General features: G+C 42.3%; 1 protein-coding gene across 6 annotated transcripts in view; it reads right to left on the bottom strand.

Moving 5' to 3' along the window:
* atrnl1a (attractin-like 1a) overlaps positions 1-12,959 on the bottom strand; it is a 90,422-nt gene that overhangs the window by 40,957 nt on the left and 36,506 nt on the right. For 3 of the 6 annotated variants that reach the window (XR_013296089.1, XM_077581252.1, XM_077581250.1), the window contains exons 22-26: positions 12,545-12,597; positions 9,154-9,248; positions 8,971-9,049; positions 7,360-7,502; positions 340-401 (exon numbers count right to left, since the gene is read on the bottom strand). Coding sequence is in view for 5 of the 6 variants with exons in the window: in XM_077581252.1 (XP_077437378.1) it covers positions 340-401; positions 7,360-7,502; positions 8,971-9,049; positions 9,154-9,248; positions 12,545-12,597 (432 nt within the window). In the remaining variant the exon portion in view is untranslated. The remainder of the gene's footprint in view (positions 1-339; positions 402-7,359; positions 7,503-8,970; positions 9,050-9,153; positions 9,249-12,544; positions 12,598-12,959) is intronic. The other 3 variants (XM_077581251.1, XM_077581249.1, XM_077581248.1) reach the window with 1 other exon arrangement.

Below are 12,959 nucleotides of genomic sequence, written 5' to 3'. Positions count from 1 at the left end.
TTACCGATTTGGCATGTCCAGAAAAAACAAATAAATAAATAAAAATGCTTTTCACAAGCAAAAAGACACGTTTGAGTTGTGAACGAACGTCACGCATGCGTCTTCGCACACATCAAAGACAAAAAACGTCAAATTTCAACGTTGATCGAGCTCATTTTTTGTAAACGTCAAACATATTTTGGTCTTGAACAAACTGAATGCACGTCTTTAAATGTGAAATGCAATTTAGCAGCCGAATGTAAGTTTTAGTGAACATCAAAACTTTGTATCGCTGCTGAAAAAAAAATCACGATCGTAAAAAAGACGTTACGGATGATGAGAATCAAGACAAGCGGGTACCTGAAGAAGGTGACAAAAAACTGCACCAGGTCCATGAAGCTGTTGTGCTGAGAGAAAGCAATCTAGTAGAAAAGAAGGAGACAAATGTTGGCTTTAAGATATGATCAATGCAAACCCGAATCATATTTACATAAATCATATTGTCAGGAAAGCAGCAAGAGTTGAGAACCTTCCTGGTTCAATTCCTCACAAATCTTTGAAACCGAAGCCCCTCAAGCCAGTTTCCCTGACCGACAAGACATTTGGTGGAAGTGTCCATCATGAGCAGAGCCACAAAAAAGTCTCTTGAAGCCACGCCTGAAAATGCACAGGAAGTCGGCCATGTTGGTTTGAAATTGTCCTTTTAGGCTCATTTTTGGCCTAAAAAGACAAACTTGCCTGACAGATGAAATGTGATTGCAGCAATTGGTGGCCCAAAATGGTGAAAATCTGCATTTTTGTCTCATGCCTGAGTGAAATTTGATGATTCCCTCAAAAAATCATGCATGTTTTGAAAATTCAGCCCACAGAGCCAATTTGACTTCGCATCATGACATTTGGTAGACAAGTCTAACCTGAGCGGAGCCACAAAAAAAGTCTCTTGAAGCCACGCCTGAAAATGCACAGGAAGTCGGGCATGTTGGTTTGAAGCGGCCATTTTAGGCTCGTTGAAGGCCATTTCCAGAACAAACTTGTCCTGAAGATTTGGTTTGATTTCCACAACCAAATTGTTCCTACAACACCGCAATTTGCCACATTTGATGACTTACCGCCAAACTGAAATGAGCGGTCGCCAAAGCTCTCGGATGGATCGATTCGAAAGCGCCGCATTCTGCAAGCTAACGAGATGTACGAAGCTGAAAACAGCAAGAAGATATTTGGTGCAAATTGAGCCTGGGGAGACGCTAAATGGCCTTAATAGCTGCAGAATAAGAGTTTTGTCTCTGGCCAATCCCGGCAGAGAAAAAGCGGGAGGAATGGATGAGAAGAGCTTAAGAGGTTTAGTGGCAAGCAGGTAAAAACGTCTTGACGGAGGTGAAGGAAAGCCGCTTTTTGCTCCGCGGGGACGCAGCATTAATACGAGCATCGGGGGGAGGGGAGGGAAAAAAGAAAGAAAGAAAGAAAAGCTGGCTGGGCTGCTGGCGGCCGTTGCGGCACTTTTGCATCATGCTGACAATCAGATCAATTCTTAGGGAAAAAAAAGAAACATTTTCACACTTTGCTTACACATTTGGACGATAAAACTTGCCAGAAGCGTCGTCGTCATCGTTTCACTTTACGACCGCAGTCACTGAAAACAAGCGCCATCAATCATGCCGCTTAGGCCACACCCACTTCCTTCCTTCCACTCGCACCGCAGAGCTTCTGAGTGTCCGCCGCCGTCTCGAAAGATGAAGTCAGCGGCCTGAAGACCAGCTGGAGGCCTGATGACGATTTGTCCAACACGATTCCCGCGAGACCTTTCACGGAACTTTGCAAATCTCCAAAAAGCTTTCTGCAACATCTCAGAGATGCCGTGGAGACCAATTGTGTCCATGGCTGGGAAGGACGGACATCGCCACTCGGTCTTTGCAACTTTCCCCCGACCGGATGGAGACATTGCAGAGACGACTCCACGACACGTCAGCGCTTGACCCACCAGAACATGCGACTCAAGCCAAATATCATCCAGACAACTTCACTCGGGTCTTGAGGCGTGACAACTTTTTGGAGTTGCACATAACGTGAGAAGTTGCGACGATATCGCAGACGTCTCAAAGACGTGGCGGGGACTTCCAGGTCAATTGAGAGCGCAAGGAACATTTTGGTCTCATCTCGTTCGGCCATCTTGTCAGAATGGACGCACGGCGTGCTTCGAAGCCCGCTAGCAAACTTTAGCAATTGAACACATTCACTGCCATGCGCGATTCTACCGCTCAACTAGAATCCAACTGTTGACTGCCAATGACGAATATATTCGTCAAAAATGTCAAAGCAGTTGGCATGAAGCAAACAGATCGATTTGAATTGGAGATGAGCACAGCTTTTTGAACTGTAAATAATGATTAGCCAAGAATCTCGGCTCGACAAATTTCCGCAAGCAGAAAAGCTGTAGCGATGGTGAGGAAAGTCGGTGCAGTTGTAGTGAACAGAGGTTCGACTTGAGTCCGCATCACCCGTGGCACATCATTGACTGTACTTTGTCTTTTTTTTACTCTGCTGAGAATCTCTTCTCAATGACCTGACCTGGATCAACGAAGGTGATATAAAAATAAAAATGTTGAATTATTTTATTGCCTGCTGAGATTTAACTGTCAAAACATCACAGCTCATTCTTGTTAGCATGTTAGCCGTCGTCACAGTGAAGAGCGAGAGTCTTTATTTTCTTCCGTTTCGGCGAGAAAGTGAGAAGAGGCGCGAATAAGGAATACTTTCAAAAGTGAGCGAGAGCGCTTCCTGTTTGGTCTTTCTACATCATCTGCGGGTCAGAAGTGCCCCCTTGCAACCCCCCCACCCCACAAAAAGTCATTTGGAGGTAATAAATTGTAAACTGTGTTTTTGACCTGCGGAGTAAATCCAAGCCGTCAACATGAGTCAACGTATTGTGTAGCAGATAAATGCTAACATGAGATTAATGTCGGTGCCGTAAGTCAGCGTGACAACGCGGCGGCGGCGGCGGCGGCGGCGATGGCCGCTACTCACAACTTATCAGTGGATGGGAAATACTTGACGCACACACGCCGATGTCACGGCAATAAGTCATGTGGACGTTTGCTGGCGACTTCCTGCTGTTAAAACGTTGAAAGCGCTTCGCCGGTGGAGGAGCTGCATCAGCACGCGCCGCATTTCATTGCTTCCGCTTTTGCTTTAATCCAATCAAGGACACTTTGTCACCAGCGTGCGCGCGTGTGCGTGCGTGCGAGATATCTGATTAGCCGAGGATTCTTATCAAAGGACGGCAGGCAAGGAGGATAAATAAGCGGGCGGGCGGGAGTCCGTTAAATCAAATCAAATGACCAATCACGCGGGGGTCTCGCTGGCGAGTCTCTTCAACCTCACGGAGACGACTTTTAATCAGCACACACACCGGCATAAAGAGGAGAACAACTGACTCACTGACTGCCAGGATGTGATGATGATGACGATGATGATGATGACGGAGGATGAGGTCAAAACTCAAACCTGGCTCTTTTCAAGGGGTTGAGGATCCGAACGAGAGGTGAAGCACGTTCGTGCCCAAAACGGTCGTTTCACAAAAACAAAAAGGCCAACAAGGGACTTGAATCATCTCAAGAACAAAATCCAAAAGTCCAAAACCAAATTCAAAGTGCAAATCAAAACACAGATCATGACCGTGGCAGACCATTTCCAGCAGGGGTCAACGACCTTTTGGAAAGCGTGAGCTGCTTGGGTCAAGGGCGGCCACTTTGATATGTCGTTCTGAAATTCATTAAGTGAATAATTAGGAAACATGAATGTCAATATGCTGCAATGCTTTATTTCTAAATCTCTACCAGTATTTACATTTTCAAATGATTCCTTTTACACCATTCCTAGAAAATCACAATGTCCTTTTGTCGCAGATGTGCAGTTGTGGGAGCATGTTTTTTTTTTTTTTTTACTTCCTTTTGTCCTTCAAAATATTGTATGCACCAAATTATTTCATCGAAAGATTTATTTATGTCTCGATCCGCATTTAAAAAAAAAAAAATCCCTGTGCATGCTCTGGATCAGTTAGTTGCCCACAACCATTTTTGCACCAGGAAGCGACCATATCATATAACATTCAAATATGTACATTTGAGTCGAGTCATTTTTTGCGAAAAACGGTGAAGAATTCCTCCTGGCAGTTGCAGGTGAGCCTGGTAAACAAAGACGGCCAAAATAATCCCTCAATAAATATCAGGGCTAAAACGCCGCCATTGCCGGCTTGCGGCGCCTTTTTCAGCAATTCAATCGAATGCGTTTTGTTCGTTCTGCCCGTGCGGCCGCGCTCGGCGCTCGAGATCCCGCTGAAATCGTCAGCTTGTTAACTAACGCCAAACTTCGCGTCAGTCAACGCCGACGTCGGCTTTCTGCCTGAGAATGCGCTTCAAAAAAAAAGGCTTGTCGCGACTGTAGAAAAACTCGTGATGTTGTAAAAAATCATCTCAAATGGGGAAGAAAAGCTCACTTTTGTGTTTTTGTAGAAATTGGCTTGACAATTTAGCCTTCCCTGATCCCAAAGTACACGTTTTTGCAAAGATCAAATTCAACTTCGTGTTCAACAAAGCAAAAATGTCAAATCGAATTTGCTTTGCTTGAGATCAAAGACAAATTGGCCTTAAAAGAAAACCAAACAAACGTGTGGCAGGTTTTGTAACCGTAAAGTTCTTTTGCGTGAAACTCAAGTCAATTTGGTCCATCTTTGCAGGTCGATTACGATTTGTTTGCCCAGAAGTGATCAATATGTATCAGACTTTTGTTAAAGGTGACCTGAAGCATTTTCAGCCATTTATTTAACGCAAAAACATTAACTCATTCACTGCCATTGACGGCTATAGACGTCAAAAATTCATTTGAACTATTTCTATTAGTTTAAATTTTTTTCCACTTTTGTTAACAAGAGTATGAAAACCTAGAAAGAAAGAAAAAATTGTACATCTAGAACAGATATAACATTTATGATTAATCGGGAGTTAACTATTGAAGTCATGCGATTAATTACAATTAAAAAATGTAATCGCCTGATGCGATTTAAAAAAAAAAAGTTATTAAAAATTAGGAGTGTCAGGCGATTACATTTTTTAATCGTAATTAATTGCATGATTCATGAGTTAACTCATGATTAATCACAAATTTTATATCGGTTCTAAAAGTACGATTAAAAAATTGTAGGTTTTCATACACTTGTTAACAAAAGGGTAAAAAAAATGTTAAACTAACAGAAATAGTTCAAATGAATATTTGACGTCTATAAGCGTCAATGGCAGTGAATGAGTTAATGACATTCCATTTATTTCAATTGGCAACATTGAAATAAATGTAGTTGACCAACAAACTTTGAAGTCTTTGCAGTCATTTGCTTTCCTACGTTGCCTCGCTAGCGTCAAGTTAGCGGCGTCACGTCAAAGTTGTTGCCATAACTTTCCCTGACACGGCACCGGCGGCGTGTTCAGGTAACGGCGGCGTCACGTCGCCGAACACAACTCGGCGGTGAAGTCGTGCGAGCGAGAACGAAGGCGCAAGGTCGGCGTGATGACGCCACTCATCAGCAAATGCGTTGCGGCACCGCCAGTCCCAACGTCCGCAACAACACCTCCGACCGTCTCCGGGCCCCGATGATGTCATCGCGCCGCCGGCCAAAACACTCACAGGTCATGTTAGCGTTTGCGTGTGAGCGCGTTCACGCCTGGACGACTTTGAAAAGTTGGTGAAACGTGAAAATTAGCAACACATGCAAAGCTCTTTTCACTCCAGTTTTTCCCCGTCAAGATCCAAACTCATTTTCCGTCAGCAAAAAACAAAACCCAAAGTTGCCATTTTTGGTAGCGATCAAAGGCCGTTTTGTGTTCAACATTCGAGTTGGCAGAAATATCCGCGGCAAATCTCAAAAAGGCATTTTTTTTTTCAAAACTCAAGGACGATCGACCGAGCTGACCGACATCTTTTCAGAAATCCCAAAAATATATTTAAAAAACACTTTCAGTCAAATGCAGAATACAAAAGCTGTTTTTGTGAAACTTGAATGCACACTAAGAAGCAGACCCACCGCAAACCATCATCATCATCATCATCATCATCATCATCATCATCATCACAATTCTTCCCATATAAGGGCTTGATGTCGCGAACAACCCTGGACAATTTTTCCTGCTGTTCCGTCGTCAGTCAGAAGGTCAGCGGACCAAACGAAATGAGACGCGTCCAATGACACCAATTAGCAGATCTCCTTTCATGCTACAGCTAATAATATGCCATTAATGGCAAAAGCGCAAGGGGGGGGGGGGGGGGTTGATGGTGGGGGTTTGGGGGGGACGCGGTGCACTTCCAAAGAACAAATGAACCTTAACGCGGTTTTCAGATGCGCTGCAACGAGCTAACGTTTCTGTCGGCGCTGAACGGACGACGGGATGCGGGTCACATTGTTCGCCATATTTTCACATTTCCACGGGAGGCAAACCGCCATCCGGGTGTCCCAATACTTTTGTCCAAAATCTATTTTCACCGCCGTCTTCGAATGTGTCCGCCAGCAATCTTCTTGGATTGAACGACTGCCAAGAACGTTGATGTCGTCGCAGACGGGAGAGAAAAAGAGAAAAAAAAATTCCCACGTGGTTAAACGTGGCCGCCACTTTGGCCGGGAGACGCTCGCGAGAAATGTGACATGTAATCAACATGGCTGCGCGTCTTCATCTCATTTGGCGGGCAAACCACAACATTTACACCAACGGCAATTTGCAAATTGCAAATTGCATTTAGCTACATTCAAATAGCAAAACGAAATGAATGGAGGAACACTAAAGGAAACAGATTCAATGAAATATAAAACATGATAAAACAAAAAATATGAATAAATACAAATGTAAAAAAAAAAACATAAAAAAAAAACTATTATAAAATAAACATTAACACGCATACATAAAAATGTAACAATTAAAATGAACAAAAAGTGAAAAAATTTGATGAAAACATTATAAAGAAAATTTTGGAATCCTTAAAAAATGAGTCACAAAATAAAATTTCTTAATATAAAAAATAAATAAAACATAGAAGTATGTAAAATATTTTCTAAGTATAAAAATAAAACTGTGTATAAATGTAGAAAAAATGTATCAAATCAAAGTGAATTGATAAACTAAAAGCACAATTAATTAACAATTTGAATTAAATAAATGAGTGAATAAAAACATTGACAAATACAATATGATGAAAAATAATTGACAATAAAAATGTATTTAAAAAATGGGGAAAAAATCCAAATAATGATTTGATGAAATATACTTTTGCGTGATGTTTTATGTTGCGGCGTTGAAATTTCTGCTGCTGGTTCTGCTCAAGTTGACCACGTTGTGGTCTTACCTGAATCTTGACGGGCCAGCTGAAGTTGGACAGGTAGATGTAGAAGGTGACGTTGGGATGCTCCTTGAAGTGAAACTTGTCACATGACAAGCTGAGCCGGTGCTCCTTAACGTCGTTTCTGGCCGTGACGGACGTCTCCTCGCCTGCGATGACAAACGCAAACACAATCATTATGAAATCATCGAATGGTCTTCGTACTTGAGGAGCAAAATGGACAAAAACGCCGGCGTAAATACACATCAATATACACTTAGATATTTTTATGGATATACGTTTTATGTTATACATTATAGAGGGGTCGAAAAAGAAAGGATGGATAAATGTATGTTTCCCTTTTGCATGCAGGGCACGTCTGCACGACTCGCCATCTGCGCGAGTCTCGATATCAGCGATGACATCATCATGCAAACAAGCCGTCAAGTGGTCAGCGGCGAGCAAAGTGTTCTTTCCCGTCAAATGTTGTGGAGCGTTCCCGTGACAACCGCTGCCGGCTTCGCGCCACGTCGTAAAAGTGTCGACTGATTTCACATGGGCTTCCTGCCGCCTGATGGACGACGGCGCCGGCGAGGGCAATAAAATCGTCACGCGCAAATCAAATATCGCGCACACCTGCCGCGGCTTAAACGGCGGCTTAAACGGCGGCTAACGGCGGCTAACGTCGACGCGCTGGCGTTGGGGTCGGGTGAGAGCGTCCAGACTCTCACTTTAATTCAAAGTGACACAAAGAACGGATCAAGACCGCACAGGACGCAATTACGAACGGCTTCCGACGGGTCGACTCAAATATTCAACACTCAACTGACACACAAAAATGCTTCTTTTTTTCAAACAATCATTAGAAACGATCACAATAAAATCATTTAAAATGACAAAAGCAAAATGAGCAATTGAAATAAGCATCCATATATTAAATAAGAATATTTATTTGAAAAATAAAGAAAGCTTTAAAAATGTCATTATGACAGATGAACAATTCAAATGATAATTATGTTTATTCAAATTAGAGAAATAATAGAAATAAGAATCAATGAAAAATTTTCAATGAGTGAAACCATAATTAGTCAAATATGAGCAATTTTATGAAGAAAAAACAAATACAATGAATTTAGATTGAAATTATGAAATTGAAATCATGGAAATTTTAATTGTACTAATGGAAATAATCACAATCACATTTAAATAATTAACATATTCTTCGAATAAATAATAATACTGTACAGTATTTTATATATAGCAAGTAATTAAAAATATACAACAATTATAGAATTTTTTTTTTTAAATACTAGTAATTTAAATAAAAAACAAAATATTTAAATGATTATAATTTTATTAATGAAATAAGTCAAATAAAGCTTCAATTACTGAAATCGTTATTAAAATATGAACAGTTTTAATAAATTAAAGAAGCAAAAAAAGAAATCTAAATTAGAATGATAAAAATAAAGGCATTAAAAATGAATTAGAATAAAAAGCAAAAATAAGAAAAATGGTAAATAGCTATCATTAAAAGAGTCAAAACTAATCTTGACATAATGACATTAAAACAAAAAGCTTGTTTTTTTGTTTTTTATGAATGCAATAAAATTGTGAGGAAAAGAGACAGTAGAGCACCTGTGGAGCTTAAGGACCAGGTGATGTTCAAGTTGAAGTTGTTGGAAGCGTTGATGGACATGTCCAAGTTCTTGTTGGCCTATGGAACACGCACACACACGCACACACGCACACACACACGTACACACGTACACGCTCAGTAACACACACACGCACGCAACATGACACTTTGCGCGCGCATACCTGTTCGGGCGTGGCCATAAAGTTGATGGCGGTGTAGTGTCGGTCGTCTTCCTGCAACAAGCTGAAGGTGAACTGGTAGTCGATCAACAGGTTGTCTGGACAACACGTGCACAAAGAGAGCAACCCGTTTAGGCGGCAACCGGAATCTCGCGCCCTCTGAATTCCATCTGACGTTTCTTTCAACATGATAAAAACAAACAAACAAACTCACACACGAGTGACACGAGTGGCAAATGCTTTTTTTGTTTTATACTGAATGTGTAGAAAGGGGTGGGATTAAATCTGTTTTCTTCTTCCCACTCCTTTCATGTATTTTCTTTACGTTTTTGTTACCGATGTCAATTGGGATATGTTGCCTGAAATAAACACGTTCCGATGAAATGTTTACAAGATAGATATATAGTCGGAGCCACCTCAAAACACCTCCCGCAGCCCATTCAGGCAGCAGCCCGACTATCTATGAATGTGCGTATACATGACCATAAAAGTTTTGTTGCACCTCCGAAGTCCTTCAAACATGGCGGCGTGGGAAACCCACTTGAGCAGCAAACTAATCAGGTTTGAAGCTCCTGTTCTCCTTGAATTCTATAATGTAGCAAAATCAAAGGACATATATGCTGCTATGACATTTTCTGCTGCAGCTTCTGCAACCCGTTTAGGCAGTGACCTGAATATATTCCACCCTATGAATGTAAACTTTTTTTAACGATGAAATATTTGTCCCAACATGAAACCGTGGACGTCCTTAGAGCCACATCACAAGATGTTCTTTTATGCCTTCTGCAACCCGTTTAGGCAGCAACCTGAACATCTTGTGGCCGCTGAATTGCTTTTTTTGCTGTGTCTTTTCTTATGATAATTCAGTGTTGCACACTCCAGTAGTCAAGAACATCAAAGACAATATCCCAGCGTGCTATCTACGCACGGTCGCCGTCAGGCCCGGCTTGTTTATCCCGCAAGGTTCGTCAACGGAAAATGTTGCGGCAAACTTTGTGTGTTTGCCACCTGCGTGTGCGACAAACACACCAAAACTAAAACACGTGCCGCCGCACATGTCGGATTCCACGGCTGTTAGCAACCAGCACGTCAGCTGAGTTTAAAAGTTCACCTCGGCTAATTGCAATTCCCCGCGGAGAGACGCCACCGACGCATCCTCTCGCGCAGGCCCGACGAGGCGGCGTCACGCGCGGTGTCACTAACGGTATCAAGCGAAGCCAGCAGACGCGCAGCCGCCACTGGCCGGGGGTTCACAGACGTGTGACGCCATTAGCATAATAGCGACATGAGCACCTGGAGAAACCCGACTAGTCGCCCTCACCCGACGTTTGGACGGGGGACACAAATCCAAAGCAGGTGTGAACTCGGCTGCGCTGTCAACCTGTCAGAAAGTGGAAGTCTGCTTCCACTCAACGCTGCCTTTGGCAACAGCGCACTGAAAGGCAGACAAACCCGCAGCCCAGCAACCGACTGACTAACTAACAGATCAACCGACTCAACTAACAAACCATCCACCTGCTTGGCTTCCAAAGGAAACATCAAACTAAAAGATTTACTGACCCCGCAAAAAAACAACAACCACCAACTTACTTCCCTAACATCTTTGCAATGACCTACCTAACTAACCAAATAACTAATTAACTAGATGGGTAGACTTCTTCTCCCTACTCACTTTCAGACAAGCAGTATTTTGTTTCATTTTGTGATATTGATTTTTTTTACTTCTTGTTTTTAAAACTGCCACAAAAAAGCTTGTGCTTTACCTTGACTAGTTTTGGCGACGATTGCCGTCGAAGGCGAAACTAGTCAAGGTAAAGCATAAGCTTTTTTTTTTGTCTTAAAAAAGAAAAAACGATATAGATTTGTAGACAAGATGATTTTTTGTTGTTGCCTTAACCGATTAACTGTCTGACTGTCGAACCAAATAACGAACCAAATGTCAATCAAAACAGAAACAAAGACTTCCGGCCTGATTGCCGAGTTCATCATTCGCCTTCTTGATCTTGCTGCAAAGGTGCGAGCGAGCCATTTGTTTGCAGGTGAGCGTGTGTGCTTTTTGTCTTTGCTCAAACAAGATCATGTGACATCAACGGAGACCGCGGGTGGCGAAGACTCGGCCAGGCGAGCGGCCAACGCGTTGCCAGCACTTGAAACGTGGCCGATTGCGCCGCAAACATGACGCGCTTTCGCCCGCCGCCGCCGCCGCCATCTGCCGACTTTGTTTACCAAGGTGGCGTGCGGCCAAGGCTGGTGGCCATGGCAACCACGCTCAATTGGCACCTCCCATTTATACAAACACAAGATTATAAAAATAAAAAAAGTCAAAACGGGAATTTTCCGTCCAGGAAAGTCAAGTCCAACTTGTTTTATTGTCCAGGTGGAACTTTCATCCACCTCAACAATTCCCGCGAGAGAAAGAAAAAAAAAACATTTGAAAGAAGCAATAAAAGCTACAAGAAGGACGTTTGCTCGCTGGCCCAACTTCAAAAAAAGGGAACTTCTTCATCTTCTGCATTTGCCGTCCACGACATCCCACAAGACGAGCAAATCATCCAACATGTCAACAGCTTTCGGCTCTACAATTTCTGCTCCTTTTGACACAAGAATACATTTTGCTAAATCAAATGCTTTCCTTCATTGCTGTCAATATCGTAATAGTGAGATATTATTATTATTATTTATTATTATTTCAACAACATGAAATGTTATGTCTATTTACTGATTTTTTGGAAAGCTGGAATTTTATTCAAATGAAAATCTTTATGGCAAAAAAAAAAGGTTCACTACATTGCGAATATTCTAATAGTGTCAGGAACGATCATTTCTTCTTATTATTATTTTAAATGTACACACGTTGTGTACATTTGTCATTGTTTTGTTTTTACCACAAGATGAACAGTCAAATAAAACGTGCTATAAACGACGTTGCGACGATTGTAACAATGCAACAATAACAAAAGATTTGGTCATTTTATTGACAAAGTAGAAAATAGAAATCATGCCAGACGTCGAACCATGTCTTCATTTGATGTCACGCAACTATGACGTCATTAATCGTGATTTCATGTATTAGGCTGCGATTGACATTTTAAGCGTGTGTTTTTCCAGCTGTTTGTCTTTCTTTCGGATGCAACCTGAAGCCGCTTCTCCTTCTCTTCCCACGTTCTCTTTCTCACTCTCGTCACTTTTTCTTTGTCTTTTTTCGTTTTTTTTACAATCCCCTAACCCGTGTTTGACTTGAAATTATTTGCAATGGGAACATTTGCTTTTGGAATTAAGACAACTTGGAAGTCAAGGTTGCGTTTTGAGGTCCAATCTAGACTTATGCTAATGCCTTTAGCGTGTGTGCGCGTGTGCGCGCGTGTGCGCGCGTGTGTGCGGTGGCGTTACTTACAATAGCAGGTTCCTCGGAGAGGGTTTCCAAGGTAACGGTTCTCGGAGTCACATCTGGAGTGACACACACCAAGAAAACAGTGCAAAGGTTATTAGCATTCCACATATGGTGTGTGCGTGCGTGCGCGCGCACACGATACGGCTTCAGGTTGGCCTTCTCCAAAGCGCCTTGTGACGAGATCGCCCTCGACAACCTCGCTAACTTGTACCGGCGGCGCGCGCACACACACGCGCGCACACACACACACAAAATTGCACAGAGCAGATACACAGAATGCCAAGTACTCCAAAAAGACATTTGTCGGGATCAATAATACACAATCAGAACTGTGGCATCAAATATGGAGGACCACAAGGATCTGTTCTTGAACCCAAACCGTTTATATTGTTGGGTAAAAGCATGTAAGCTAACCGAG

This window comes from Vanacampus margaritifer, chromosome 12 (assembly GCF_051991255.1).
Source record: "Vanacampus margaritifer isolate UIUO_Vmar chromosome 12, RoL_Vmar_1.0, whole genome shotgun sequence".
Lineage (NCBI taxonomy): Eukaryota > Metazoa > Chordata > Actinopteri > Syngnathiformes > Syngnathidae > Vanacampus > Vanacampus margaritifer.
The sequence above is the reverse complement of the archived record's forward strand: the minus strand, read 5'-3'. Positions and strand labels throughout refer to the sequence as shown.